The 14,107-nt window shown below is 45.4% G+C and overlaps 2 protein-coding genes across 2 annotated transcripts in view; both read right to left on the minus strand.

Moving 5' to 3' along the window:
- LOC309364436 (uncharacterized protein) overlaps positions 1–14,107 on the minus strand; it is a gene marked incomplete at its 5' end in the record, with an annotated part of 133,318 nt that overhangs the window by 111,146 nt on the left and 8,065 nt on the right. The gene's annotated exons all lie outside the window — the stretch shown is intronic.
- Positions 1,375–13,329, minus strand: LOC309364555 (uncharacterized protein). The gene is made up of 5 exons (XM_081902123.1): positions 12,999–13,329; positions 8,683–9,236; positions 7,071–7,178; positions 4,398–4,524; positions 1,375–3,045 (listed from the first exon to the last, which is right to left on the minus strand). The coding sequence occupies exons 2-5, from the start codon at positions 9,130–9,132 to the stop codon at positions 1,754–1,756; spliced, it is 1,977 nt and encodes a 658-aa protein (XP_081758249.1). The 5' UTR covers positions 9,133–9,236; positions 12,999–13,329; the 3' UTR covers positions 1,375–1,753.

Here is a 14,107-nt window from a genome sequence, read left to right on the forward strand (position 1 = left end):
TGGAGGTCCGTTCTTAACCTGAAACTGTTCTTAACCTGAGGTACCACTTTAGCTAATGGGGCCTCCCGCTGCCGCTGCTACGCAATTTCTGTTCTCATCCTGAAGCAAAGTTCTTAACCCGAGGTACTATTTCTGGGTTAGCGCAGTCTGTAACCTGAAGCGTCTGTAACCTGAAGCATCTGTAACCCGAGGTACTACTGTACACAACATTTTCTGATCTACAGTTTAGAGTATTCATTCAAACAACCTTAAAATACCAATGACTTCCCTTCTCTTTCCATGCTTCATTTTACATAGCATAAATCCCTGCATATTTTATATAAGCTAAGTATTCCAATATTGCATCCAGCAAAACCTACTTACACTGTTGAATTTATCCTAATGCCGCCAACGTTTTCAAGTGTGCACAATTCCCCCCCCCCAAATTAAACCCATTCTTGTTTGTGCATAAGGTCACCTAGTGCCAGCTCCCTACAACACAATCTTTTGCCCAACATGGGGCTTTCGAACCCACAACCCAAAGATTAAGAGCTTCGTGCTCTCCTGACTTGAGCTATCCCAGCGGATGAAATTAACCTTCGAACGTCAAAGCATACAGACAGCCCCGAAGGTGCAAATTTTCAAAGGTTTATTAAAGGGAAATAGGGGGGGTGACAAAAAGATAGGATGAAAAGAAATAAAAGACCATTCATTTGTAAATCACTTTGCACTAGATCAGTGTTTCCCCAAGTGGGTTATACCGCCCCCTGGGGGGGTGCTAGAACAATCCAGGGCCTCGTGTGTAACCGGGGGGGGGGGGGATTTAATAAAAATAAGGGGGCAGTGGAAGCATAAAGAAAGAAGAACGTTTTGAAGAACTGTACGTTTCATCTGTTGTGTAACAATGCTTACTGCCAGCAATATGTAGATAGAAATAAAAGTAAAGGGACCCCTGACCATTGGGTCCCATCACGGACGACTCTGGGATTGCAGCACTCATCTCGCTTTACTGGCCAAGGGAGCCGACATTTGTCCACAGACAGTTTTCCGGGTCATGTAGCCAGCATGACAGCCACTTCTGGTGAACCACAGCAGCGCACCTTCCCACCAGAGAGGTACCTATTTATCTACTTGCACTTTGACGTGCTTTCGAACTGCTAGGTTGGCAGGAGCAGGGACCGAGCAATGGGAGCTCAGCCCATCGCGGGAATTCGAACCACCGACCTTCTGATCAGCAAGTCCTAGGCTCTGTGGTTTAACCCACAGCACCACCCGCCTCCCATGTAGATAGAAATACAGATACCTAAAAGAGCAGAAATTTGCCACTGTTTGTTTGCTTAAAGGTAGGTAGGTTTCCAGAGGGCACTGAGTAATATATTTTTTTTCTGGAAAGGGGGCAGTAGACCTAATAAGTTTGGGAACATTTGCACCAGACAGACTTAGTGAGAAGTTCCAAAACATGCATGGAATAACCTTGCAGTGCGAGACGGCAGAGGGATGTCGAAAGGGAAGACAAATTTCATAGGGGGAGGATCCTACTTTTAGCCCTGGAACTCTGGGCACAAGAGGAAGGAAATTTGCCAAACAGGATGGGCTTATGAGTCGCCCTGAGTGGCATGACCCTTTGGCACCAAGGCGAAGAGCAGGTCGGAGGAGCAAGAGATGTTTCCTCCAGGCGCCTGGCAAAAAGGACTCTAGGTGGTATGGTGGGAGTGATTCCATCTTGCAGCTTTTGTTGCGTAACTGGACATAAAACAACAGAAGAGATTCAAGATCATTGGCACAGAAAAATTGAGACGGACATTTTTTCTTCTCCAGCTTCTTCGCAGCTCATGGAACAATCTGGGTATTGATAGGGTTTCGCCATCTGCAATTGATCTGAGACGTGGCCGGGTTTCTGTTCCGAGTAAAGCTCTCTAGACATTTCGACGGTTTCTCCCGTGTGGATGGTTTGATGACAACTTAGGCTTTTCCTCCAAGCAAATCTCTTTCCGCACTCCAGACACTCGTACGGTTTCTCCCCAGTGTGGATTCTCTGATGACAGCTAAGGCTAGTGTTCCTGGTGAAGCTCTTGCCGCACTCCAAGCATTTATATGGCGTCTCCCCTCTGTGGGTCAGTTGATGGACGGTGAGGTAATTTTTCTGAGTAAAGCTTTTCCCGCACTCCGGGCATTTGAATGGTTTCTGCCCTCTGTGCTTCATCTGATGTAAACTGAGGTTCTTCTTCTCTGTGAAGTTTTTCCCGCACTCCAAACATTGATACGGCTTCGCCCCGGTGTGACTCCTCTGGTGCCTGTTGAGGTCCGTTTTCCGAATAAAGCTCTTCCCGCACTCCAAACACGTATACGGTTTCTCCCCAGTGTGAATTCGGAGGTGATTTTTAAGGTGGCCTTCGTACCAAAAGCCCTGGCCACACGCCAGGCATTTATATGGCTTCTCCCCAAAATGAACCCGCCTGTGTCTGTTGAGATCTTTGAGCTGGCCAAAGCTCTTTCCGCACTCCAAGCACCTATACGGTTTCTCCTCCCTGTGAGTCAGCTGGTGTATCGTGAGGTAATTTTTCTGAGCAAAGTTTTTCCCGCACTCGGAGCATTTAAATGGTTTCTCCCCTCTGTGATTCATCTGATGTGTACTGAGGCTCCTCTTCTGGGTGAAGCTTTTTTCGCACTCGAGACACTTATAGGGCTTCTCCACCGTGTGGATCCACTGGTGTCTCTTGAGGTCTGTCCTCTGACTGAAGCTCTTTCCGCACTCGGCGCATTTGTACGGCTTCTGCCCTGTGTGGATACGGAGGTGTTTCCGAAGGTAGGAACTTTTGGAAAAGCTCTTGCTGCAATTGATGCACTCGAAGAGCTTTTCCCCCGCGTCGCTTGCCGTGCAGGTGAAACTGTCCTCGCACGAAGAGCACTGGCCGCTTTCTTTCCCGTCCTCCATTTCCTCTCCCACTGGGATTTCAGCGACGTCGCCCCTTTGGGAGGAAGGGGATTTTCCCCTCCTCGTCTCCGGTTTTCCTTCTGGTTTTCTCCCCTGCTGTTCCTTCTCTTTACACCTGGCTCTTTCGTCTCCTGAGAAGAAGAGAGACAACATGTAAAGCCTGGAATTCAAGAAGTACGCTAAGAATTGATTGCTGTTGTGAGAAATAGGAGAAAGGAGAAAAATTTGCTATACAAGACATGAGTAAGATGGTTGCCTCCCCCTCAACCTGAGAAAAAGAGACAGTCACGGAACCAAGAAATTATACAAAACAAAAGAATTGCCGTAAAAATCCCTGAAACAAGAAGTAATCGACTATAGAATTGAATTAAATAACAACATGAAGCATTTCCCAATATAGCACCCCACTCTTTCAACAACAACAATTTATTTATACCCCACCGATCTGGCTGGGTTTCCCCAGCCACTCTGGGCAGCTCCCAACAGAACATAATAATAATAATAATAATAATAATAATAATAATAATAATATGCTATGTTCAGGGTGCAGATAGCACATTTCCTCCTTTCGCCTCCTTTTTTGAGAGAAATGCAGAGAGGCTGGTCATCCTACTGCTTAGCATTCTAAGGGATAAAACGAACTAGATTCCTCAAGAGAAAGGAAATTCGGATTTGAGAAGAGATGATGAAGATGATGATGATGGGCGGCTCCCAACAAAGTATTAAAAACAAAATAAAACATCAAAACTTCCCTAAGCAGCAGTGGCGTAGCGTGGGGGTGCAGGGGGGGCAGCCGCACCGGGCGCAACATCTGGGGGTTAGGGTTAGGGGGCGCAAATCCATGGGTTAGGGGGCGCAAATCCATGGGTTAGGGGGCGTAAATCCACGGGTTAGGGGGCGCAAATTACTTGCCTTGCCCCGGGTGCTGACAACCCATGCTACGCCACTGCTAAGCAGTGCTGCCTTCAGATGTCTTCTAAAAGTCAGATAGTTCTTTATTTCCTTGACATCTGATGGGACAGCATTCCACAGGGTGGGCGCCACTACCGAGAAGGCCCTCTGACTGGTATGTATTCAACAAAAGCAATACATTAGATAAGCTGCCAGAAAATATGCCTTGAGGCAAATATGGTTGCCATACGTCCAGGATTCGGCCGTTGGAAACAGCTCCCCGTCGGAAAGTGCCTCAATATCCCGCAACCCATGTTGACAGTGCAGATTTTGGTGAATATCTTTTAAAAATAGCTCAAAAACATTTTTTTTAGATGGACTTCAGATAGTTATCGTATCACAGCACTTGGAGAAAATAGGCAGAAATTTTTTTCTTCTCAGATGAGACCACCAGAGGGAAAACGCATCTTGATTGTGAGGAAGAAAAGGAACAGCCAACCCTCCCTGCCTTGTAATCTATTAAAAGGAAAAGCTTCACAAGGGTCTTATCAACCCCAAACCAAGGGCAAGTGCAGGGGGCAAGGGGCCTTACCCAAAAAGGCCACGATGCCACCATTCTCCTCCATGACTTCCCTGTGCAGGGTTCTTTGGCTCGGATCCAGCAGCTCCCACTCCTCCTCAGTGAAACGCACAGCCACCTCCTCAAGCGTCACCAGACCCTGAAATGAAAGAGACCATTTCCCACTCACAGTTAATGCAACTAATAATAATAATAATAATAATAATAATAATAATAATAATAATTTATTTATACCCCAGCCACTCTGGGTGGCTCCCAAAAGAATATTAAAAACACAATAAAACATCAAACATTAAAAAGTTCCCTAAACAGGGCTGCCTTCAGATGTCTGCAAAAGGTCAGATAGTTCCTTTATATCTGATGGGAGAGTGTATCACAGGGCAGGTGCCACCACCGAGAAGGCCCTCTGCCTGGTTGCCTGTAACCTCACTTCTCGCAGTGAGGGAACCGCCAGAAGGCCCATGGAGCTGGATCTCAGTGTCCGGGCTGAACAATGGGGGTGGAGACACTCCTTCAGGTATACTGGGCTGAGGCCGTTTAGGGCTTTAAAGTTCAGCACCAACACCTTGAATCATGCTCAGAAACGTACTGGGAGCCAATGAAGGTCTTTCAAGACTGGTGTTATGTGGTCTCGGTGGCTGCTCCCAGTCACCAGTCTAGCTGCCACATTCTGGACTAACTGTAGTTTCCGGATCACCTTCAAAGGTAGCCCCACATAGAGCGCATTGCAGTAGTCCAAGCGGGAGATAACAAGAGCATGCACCATTCTGGAGAGACAGTCTGCAGGCAGGTAGGGTCTCATCCTGCGTACCAGATGGAGCTAATAAACAGCTGCCCTGGACACAGAATTGACCTACACCTCCATGGACAGCTGTGAGTCCAAAATGACTCCCAGGCTGCGCACCTGGTCCTTCAGGGGGACAGTTACCCCATTCAGGACCAGGGAGTCCTACATACCCACCCGCCTCCTGTCCCCCCAAAAACAGTACTTCTGTCTTGTCGGGATTCAATCTCAATCTGTTCTGCCCATAGTGAGCACAACCAGAAAGTAGACTTGAGTTGAGCCATTGAAGGGTCTAATGCAGGGGTCAGCAAACTTATTCAGCAGGGGGCCAGTCCACTGTCCCTCAGTCCTTGTGGGGGGCCAGTCTATATTTTGAAGAGGAAAAAAATGAATGAATTCCTATGCCCCACAAATAACCCAGAGATGCATTTTAAATAAAAGGGCACATTCTACTCATGTAAAAACATGATGATTCCTGGACCATCCACGTGGCGGATTTAGAAGGCGACTGGGCCGGATCCAGCCTCCGGGCCTTAGTTTGACTACCCATGGTCTAATAGGAAAGTGCAATGTTCCAGGTCCAGAGAGATGAGCAGAGGACAGAGGAAGCCAGAACGCATCTCAGCAGCTCAGGAAAGGGCCTTCTCAACTGGTGCAGATTAAATTGCGACCACGTGGAGACTCACATCTCCACCTGGCTGGCCCCTCCAGCTTTCTTATGCAGGGAAGCAAAAGAGTTCATTTACTGCATTTATATCCCAACTTTTTCAGCAAGGAGTACATGGTTCACCCTCCCTCCTCATTTAATCCCAACAACGACCCTGTGAGGTAGGTTAAGAGACTGTGACTGACTCCAAGGTCACCCTGTGAGCTTCATGGCAGAGTGGGGGAATTTGAGCCCTGATCTCCCAGGTCCTTGTCCGAGACTCTAACCACTGCACCACCCTGGCTTCCTAGTGTCCTTCTGCTATGGGGCTGCTCTATAAATTAAGTTGGTCAATAAATATGGGCAAAGCAAAGTGTCACTTGGAGCAGGATCTGAAATATTTTCCTTGAAGCTTGAATTTGTTTTCATTTTTTTTCTGGATTGTTTGGTTTGATGTTTTAACTGTTAGGATCATCCTACTCTCTTGTAGGACGCTGGTAGAGACACATGCCCGACTGGCATGTTCTCTCCCTCCTGGTTGGTCGTTCGGGAGCTTCAAAAGCTTTCTCCAGCCCGAACAGCACAGCGACTGAAGCGTCACCACGCTTAGGAACAGCAGAGTGTTAGCAGTTTGCGTAACAAACTCAGTAGCACAGCATTTTGGCTAATCTACTTTTATTTTCGTATAATACACTCTGAGCATTCTGACTTAGCTCCTTCCTCTTCCTCATCAGACAGCAAAGAGAGAAAGAACAAAGGATAATAGTCCCACTTCACGAAACACAGTAATACCAAAACATCCTGTCTCCGTCACTTCCCAATCTGTGGAATGAATACATACACCGTCATGTGATAGGCAACAATCTCATGACTGCAAACACGGAGCAGGAATCCTAAGATTAATGTGCTGTAAACCGCTTTGAGATTCTTTTTTTTCTTTTTTCTTTCAAAATATTGCTGTTCTCTCTGAGACGACGAGAGAGAAGACATGTTTCTTTGTCCTGATTTATGAGTAATAAATCTGTAGTTATAATATGCTGATAGTGTGCCTTGGCTCAGAAGCCCGGGTCGCTGATTTACGTCAGAGCAGAGGTGATGGTCTTCGCACTGGGCCGCTGGAAGGAGATGGCCCAGCCGGGGCTAGCCAGCTGGCCTCCCGACCCTCTGCATGTCGACAATTCCTGCACTGCAAGGGGGTTGGACTAGATGACCCGTAGGTCCCCTTCCAGCTCAATGATCCTATTACTCCTCTTACTTGATCTGTATGCTGAGAAGTAACTCCAGCACAAAGAGATGATCTTTCCAGCATCAGTGGAGCCTTCTTTGCCTCAGGAATGTAAGCGGCCACTGCTTCAAACAGGCCCTGTAAGGAAAACAGGGATGAGAGAGAGACAGAGAGAGAGAGAGAGAGAGAGAGAGAGAGAGAGAGAGAGAGAGAGAGAAAGCGTTAGGAAAAAGAAACGCCCTAGGTCCAGAGTGGGATGTCACCTCTGAAGAGGATTTGTAGGGAAAGTGGGCCAACTGGCAGGGTTTCGCAATATTATTGGAAATCTCTGTGTTATCAGGATGAAACTGTCTCTCACTAGATTCTGGGAGTAAAGAGAGAAATGGATGAGAAAAAGGATATACATGGAATACACGTTAGGAGATGCCCTAACACATCACTCGATAAAACTTCTTCAGACACTGAATACCTGGGTAAAGATAGATATAGATAGATGATAGATAGATAGATGAGAGATAGATAGATGATAGATAGATAGAGAGATGATAGATAGATAGATAGATAGATAGATAGATAGATAGATAGATAGATGATAGATAGATGATAGATAGATAGATAGATGGATGATAGATAGATTAGATAGATAGATAGATAGATAGATGATAGATAGATAGATAGATAGATAGATAGATAGATAGATAGATGATATAGATAGATGATAGATGGATAGATGATAGATAGATAGATGATAGATAGATAGATGATAGATAGATGATGATAGATAGATAGATAGATAGATAGATAGATAGATAGATAGATAGATGATAGATAGATGATAGATAGATGATAGAGATATAGATAGATAGATAGATAGATAGATAGATAGATAGATAGATAGATAGATAGATAGATAGATGATAGATAGATAGATGAGAGATAGATAGATGATAGATAGATAGAGAGATGATAGATAGATAGATAGATAGATAGATAGATAGATAGATAGATAGATGATAGATAGATGATAGATAGATAGATAGATAGATAGATAGATAGATGATAGATAGATAGATAGATAGATAGATAGATAGATAGATAGATAGATGATAGATAGATAGATGATATAGATAGATGATAGATAGATGGATAGATGATAGATAGATAGATGATAGATAGATAGATGATAGATAGATGATGATGATAGATAGATAGATAGATAGATAGATAGATAGATAGATAGATAGAGATAGATGATAGATAGATGATAGAGATATAGATAGATAGATAGATAGATAGATAGATAGATAGATAGATAGATAGATAGATGATAGATAGATAGATGATAGATAGATGATAGATAGATAGATAGATAGATGATAGATAGATAGATAGATAGATAGATAGATAGATAGATAGATAGATGATAGAGAGATATATGGGATTTTTAAACATTTATATTCTAAATACCTAAACAATAAAAGAAAAGGGATAATGGAATGACCGGTTGTAATATAGCAGTTAAAGTTTAGCAAGTAATTTATTTTTGCTGCAGTCTCTAATTTCCAAAACAATAAAAATGTTTTTGTTTATTTTATGAAAATACAGTCATCAGCACAAAACTATTAAGATGAAAGTGTCTCACCTGCTGCTCTGCCTGCTTCTTGTCCTCTGCCCGACTTAGGAGGAAACCTTCGGCCAGGGCCACCGCCTGGGAACTGGTCTCCACTCCACATTCCCTGACCCAGTTCTCCATCTCTGTGGGGAGGACGGCCAGGAACTGCTCCAGGATCACCAGGTCCAGCATCTGAGCTTTTGTGTATCGCTCTGGTTTCAGCCACTGACAACAGAGATGGTGGAGCCGGCTGCAAACCTTTCTGGGTTCCTCGGCCTCCTGGTAGCGAAAGTGCCTAAAACGTCGGCACCGAGCATCCAAGCTGAATGGGTCCTCCTCGCCCAGGGCCTTTTGCCAGGTGTTTTCCCAGCATCCTTTGCTGCCTGCGGCTTGGACGGCATGGGATCCTCTCCCTGCCACTGGGCCAGCCAATTCTGCCTCTTCCACCTTCAGCGCATGATCTGAGGGAGCCTCCGACATGGCTGAAAAACGTGTCCCTTTCCCTCCTCAGTCAGATGCCGTCTTAAGGAAAAAGCTGGCCAAAGAAGCGAGGACCCAGAGACCTTCACAGCTGAGAAAGATACCTAGGAATAAGAACATTTTGAAAATATTTCATTTTATCGATTGCAGAGAGATAAATAAGATAAATAAAAAGCAAAGGGGAAATTAAAAGGGATACCTTCAATAAACATTTTTAAAGGCCAAGGAGAACAGCAATAACAAAATACAGTGGTACCTCGGGTTACAGATGCTTCAGGTTATAGACACTTCAGGTTACAGACTCCGCTAACCCAGAAATAGTACCTCAGGTTAAGAACTTTGCTTCAGGATGAGAACAGAAATTGCGTGGCGGCAGCGGGAAGTGCCATTAGCTAAAGTGGTACCTCAGGTTAAGAACAGTTTCAGGTTAAGAACGGACCTCCAGAACGAATTAAGTATGTAACCAGAGGTACCACTGTAAGGATACGTGTAAAAAAGCATTTTAAAAGGCCAAGGACAACAGCAATAGCAAAATACAGTGGTACCTCGGGTTACAGGTGCTTCAGGTTACATACGCTTCAGGTTACAGACTCTGCTAACCCAGAAATAGTATCTCGGGCAGTGGGAGGCCCTATTAGCTAAAGTGGTACCTCAGGTTAAAAACAGTTTCAGCTTAAGAATGGACCTCCAGAACAAATTAAGTTCTTAACCAGAGGTACCACCATATACGTTACAAAACTATATATATAGTATATATGTAGATAAAGTCATTATTCTCCGCCAGTGTACTGTAGCTCAGTCAGTAGATCACAAGTCTTTTACTCTCCAGGTTGTGAGTTTGAACCCCAAGTTTGGTGAAAGATTCCTGCATGGACTAGATGACTCTTGGGGTCCCTTTCAATGCTGCCGTTCTATGATTCTAAGCAGGCTCCCCATGGAATCTTTCAATGTTTGATGTTGTTGCTGTTGCTGTTTTTCCTGTACAGTGGTACCTCGGGTTAAGAACTTAATTCGTTCTGGAGGTCCATTCTTAACCTGAAACTGTTCTTAACTTGAGGTACCACTTTAGCTAATGGGGCCTCCTGCTGCTGCCGTGCTGCCATTTCTGTTCTCATCCTGAAGCAAAGTTCTTAACCCGAGGTATTGTTTCTGGGTTAGCGGAGTCTGTAACCTGAAGCATCTGTAACCTGAAGCGTCTGTAACCTGAAGCGTCTGTAACCCAAAGTACAACTGTACAGTGGTACCTTTGGTTACGGCCGCTTCATGTTACGTTCTTTCAGGTTACGTCCCACGGCAACCCGGAAGTACCGGAAAGGGTTACTTCCAGGTTTCGCCGCTCGCGCAGACACGCAAAATGACGTCACGCGCAAGCACAGAAGTGGCGAATCTCGCATGCGCAGATGCGCCACTGCAGGTTTCGCTCTTTTCATGTTGCAAACGGGCCTCTGGAACGGATCCCGTTCGCAACCAGAGGTACCACTGTATTTCTGTTGGAGTGGCAGGGGCAACCCAGCCAGATGAGTGGGGTATTAGAAATATATGGTGGTGACGACGAATGCCTGCATGTCTTTTCTCCCCAGTCCCTCATAGAGTTGGAAGGGACCCAAGGGTCATCTAGTCCAACCCACTGCAATGCAGGAATCGCAGCTAAAGCATCCCTGACAGTTGGCCATCTAAACTCTGCTTTTCAAAACCTCCAAGGAAGGAAAGTCCATCACCTCCCCAAGGGGGAGGTCATTCGACTGTCAAACAGCTCTGACTGTCAGAAAGTTTTTCTGTATGGAATCTTCTTGCTTGTAACTTGAAGCCATGGGTTCGAGTCCGACCCTCTGGAACAGGGGAAAACAAGCTTGCTCCATCTTTTCAACATCCACATGCAGCCACTGGGAGAGATCATCAGGGGATTGGGGCTGGGTGTCCATCAGTATGCGGATGATACCCAGCTCTACCTCTCTTTCAAATCAGAACCAGTGAAAGTGGTGAAGGTCCTGTGTGAGTGTCTGGAGGCGGTTGGAGGATGGATGGCGGCTAACAGATTGAGGTTGAATCCTGACAAGACAGAAGTACTGTTTTTGGGGGACAGGAGGCAGGCAGGTGTGGAGGACTCCCTGGTCCTGAATGGGGTAACTGTGCCCCTGAAGGACCAGGTGCGCAGCCTGGGAGTCATTTTGGACTCACAGCTGTCCATGGAGGCACAGGTCAAATCTGTGTCTAGGGCAGCTGCTTAACAGCTCCATCTGGTACGCAGGCTGAGACCCTACCTGCCCGTGGACTGTCTCGCCAGAGTGGAGCATGCTCTGGTTATCTCCCGCTTGGACTACTGCAATGCGCTCTATGTGGGGCTACCTTTGAAGGTGACCCGGAAACTACAACTAATCCAGAATGCGGCAGCTAGACTGGTGACTGGGAGCGGCCGCAGAGACCACATAACACCGGTCTTGAAAGACCTACATTGGCTCCCAGTACGTTTCTGAGCACAATTCAAAGTGTTGGTGCTGACCTTTAAAGCCCTAAACGGCCTCGGCCCAGTATACCTGAAGGAGCGTCTCCACCCCCATCATTCTACTGGGACACTGAGGTCTAGCTCCGAGGGCCTTCTGGCGGTTCCCTCACTGCGAGAAGCCAAGTTACAGGGAAGCAGGCAGAGGGCCTTCTCGGTAGTGGCACCTGCCCTGTGGAATGCCCTCCCACCAGATGTCAAAGAGAACAACAACTACCAGGCTTTTAGAAGACATCTGAAGGCAGCCCTGTTTAGCGAAGCTTTTAATGTTTGATGTATTTTAATATTCTTTTGGAAGCCGCCCAGAGTGGCTGGGGAAGCCCAGCCAGATGGGCGGGGTATAAATAATAATAATAATAATAATAATAATAATAATAATAATAATAATAATTATTATTATTATTATTATCATCATCATCTTCCATGGGACAGCCTTTGAGATCTTTGATGATGGCTCTCCTTTCTCCTCCCTGTCTCTTATTTTCCAGGCTACCCATCTCCCTCCGAAGGCTTGCAGACCCTTGATCATCCTGGCCGCCCTCCTCTTCCCCCACCTTCCAGCTTGTCAATATCCATTTTGTCCAGCCCTACTGGGCTTCTCCCCACTTGGTGGCTTTCTTCCCACCCACCCCTTCCGTTTCCCCGCTTGCATTTCCCAGGCTCCCAGTCCCTACTGCAAATCTGGTGGTGGTATTATTAATTATTATTATTATTATTATTAATATTAATTATTATTATTATTCAGGGAAGTTTTTAACATGTGACATTTTAATGTATTTTTTAATCTTTGTTGGAAGCCGCCCAGAGTGGCTGGGGAGACCCAGCCAGATGGGCAGGGTACAAATAATATATTATTATTATTATTATTATTATTATTATTATTATTATTATTATTATTATTATTATTTGTTGTTGTTGTTGTTGTTGTTGTTGTTGTTGTTGCTTTTTCCTGGGAGTGGACGCAGGGGTACGCATACCCCTAAACACATAGCTGTCAACTTTTCCCTTTTCTTGCGAGGAATCCTATTCGGAATAAGGAAATTTCCCTTTAAAAAAGGGAAACGTTGACAGCTATGCCTAAACATTTGGTGATTTTTTGTACTTTTGTCCATTTACTGTATTTATTTGAACTATAAAATGGTGGTTTTCTTGAGTCAAAATGAGAGTACCCCAAAGGAAAAAAACACTGATCATTATTATTATTATTATTATTCAGATTTACACACCGCCCGTCATCCAAAGAACACGGGGCAATTCTGCAACATGAAAACACAAACATGCATCACAGAATAATCATAATAATAAATAGCAATGACACCCCCCCCCCAGGCCACCCTTCACCAAATGCAAGAGGAGAGAGACTCACCAGATTTCCCTGCTACCCCGATTTAAATGAACACCCGGCTCCTTATGCAGGATCAGGACGCAACCTCGCCGCAAAGCACCCTCTGCTCTCCATGGGATCTCCTCTCCAGCTTCCCTGATCCGCAAGGCAGGATGGGGAGGGGCCTTTGCTAGGGAAGCGTTTGCCCTCCCCCTCTCCCCAGATTTCGACCCTCTCTAGGAACCGGTCTCCAGTTAACCCTCTGAGGACCGGGGAGCGAGATCGCTGCCTCCTGCAATCCTGTGGCCACCTGCGCGCTGCAGAGCTGCCTTCCCTCGTGTGCAAAGCTTGGAAATCGCAGAGAGCTTTGAAAAGATCCGCTGGATCATTTTTCCCTGCTTGTTGCAGCGCCGGACTAGCGAGCTGCATGGTTTTTAATTGGATTTTTATTTTTTGCGCACGCACACAGGAGACTAGGAATAAATAGACAATTGATGGGATAGCTCGGTTGGTAAAGCATGAGACACTTCAAAAAAAAAAATATTTTCGAGTTTATACATTTCACCAATTTCACAATCATCTTAACATTTCGAAACTTGACTTAGAATCATAGAATCCTAGAGTTGGAAGAGACCACAAGGGCCATCGAGTCCAACCCCCTGCCAAGCAGGAAACACCATCAGAGCACTCCTGACATATGGTTGTCAAGCCTCTGCTTAAAGACCTCCAAAGAAGGAGACTCCACCACACTCCTTGGCAGCAAATTCCACTGTCGAACAGCTCTTACTTTCAGGAAGTTCTTCCTAACGTTTAGGTGGAATCTTCTTTCTTGTAGTTTGGATCCATTGCTCCGTGTCCGCTTCTCTGGAGCAGCAGAAAACAACCTTTCTCCCTCCTCTATGTGACATCCTTTTATATATTTGAACATGGCTATCATATCACCCTTTAACCTCCTCTTCTCCAGGCTAAACATGCCCAGCTCCCTTAGCCGTTCCTCCCCCACTCTTTCCGCAGTTCCTTAAATTTATTTTTTAATATCTTCTGCATATCCAAATCAACTTAATTTGCTCATTTATCCATCCACTTTAAATAGATACTCTTTCGAAACCGCAGGTCATTACAATAATCGTGCCAATGTTCTTACCTGTTTA

Source organism: Podarcis melisellensis (genome assembly GCF_964234715.1).
Source record: "Podarcis melisellensis genome assembly, chromosome: 2".
Lineage (NCBI taxonomy): Eukaryota > Metazoa > Chordata > Lepidosauria > Squamata > Lacertidae > Podarcis > Podarcis melisellensis.

Coding starts and splice junctions, on each gene's coding strand:
- LOC309364555 (XM_081902123.1), bottom strand. CDS start 9,132: ATGTCGGAGGCTCCCTCAGATCATGCGCTGAAGGTGGAAGAGGCAGAA. Junction 7,179..8,682: donor AGAAGCAGGCAGAGCAGCAG/GTGAGACACTTT, acceptor TTTTCCTTACAG/GGCCTGTTTGAAGCAGTGGC. Junction 4,525..7,070: donor CTTCTCAGCATACAGATCAA/GTAAGAGGAGTA, acceptor CTTTCATTTCAG/GGTCTGGTGACGCTTGAGGA.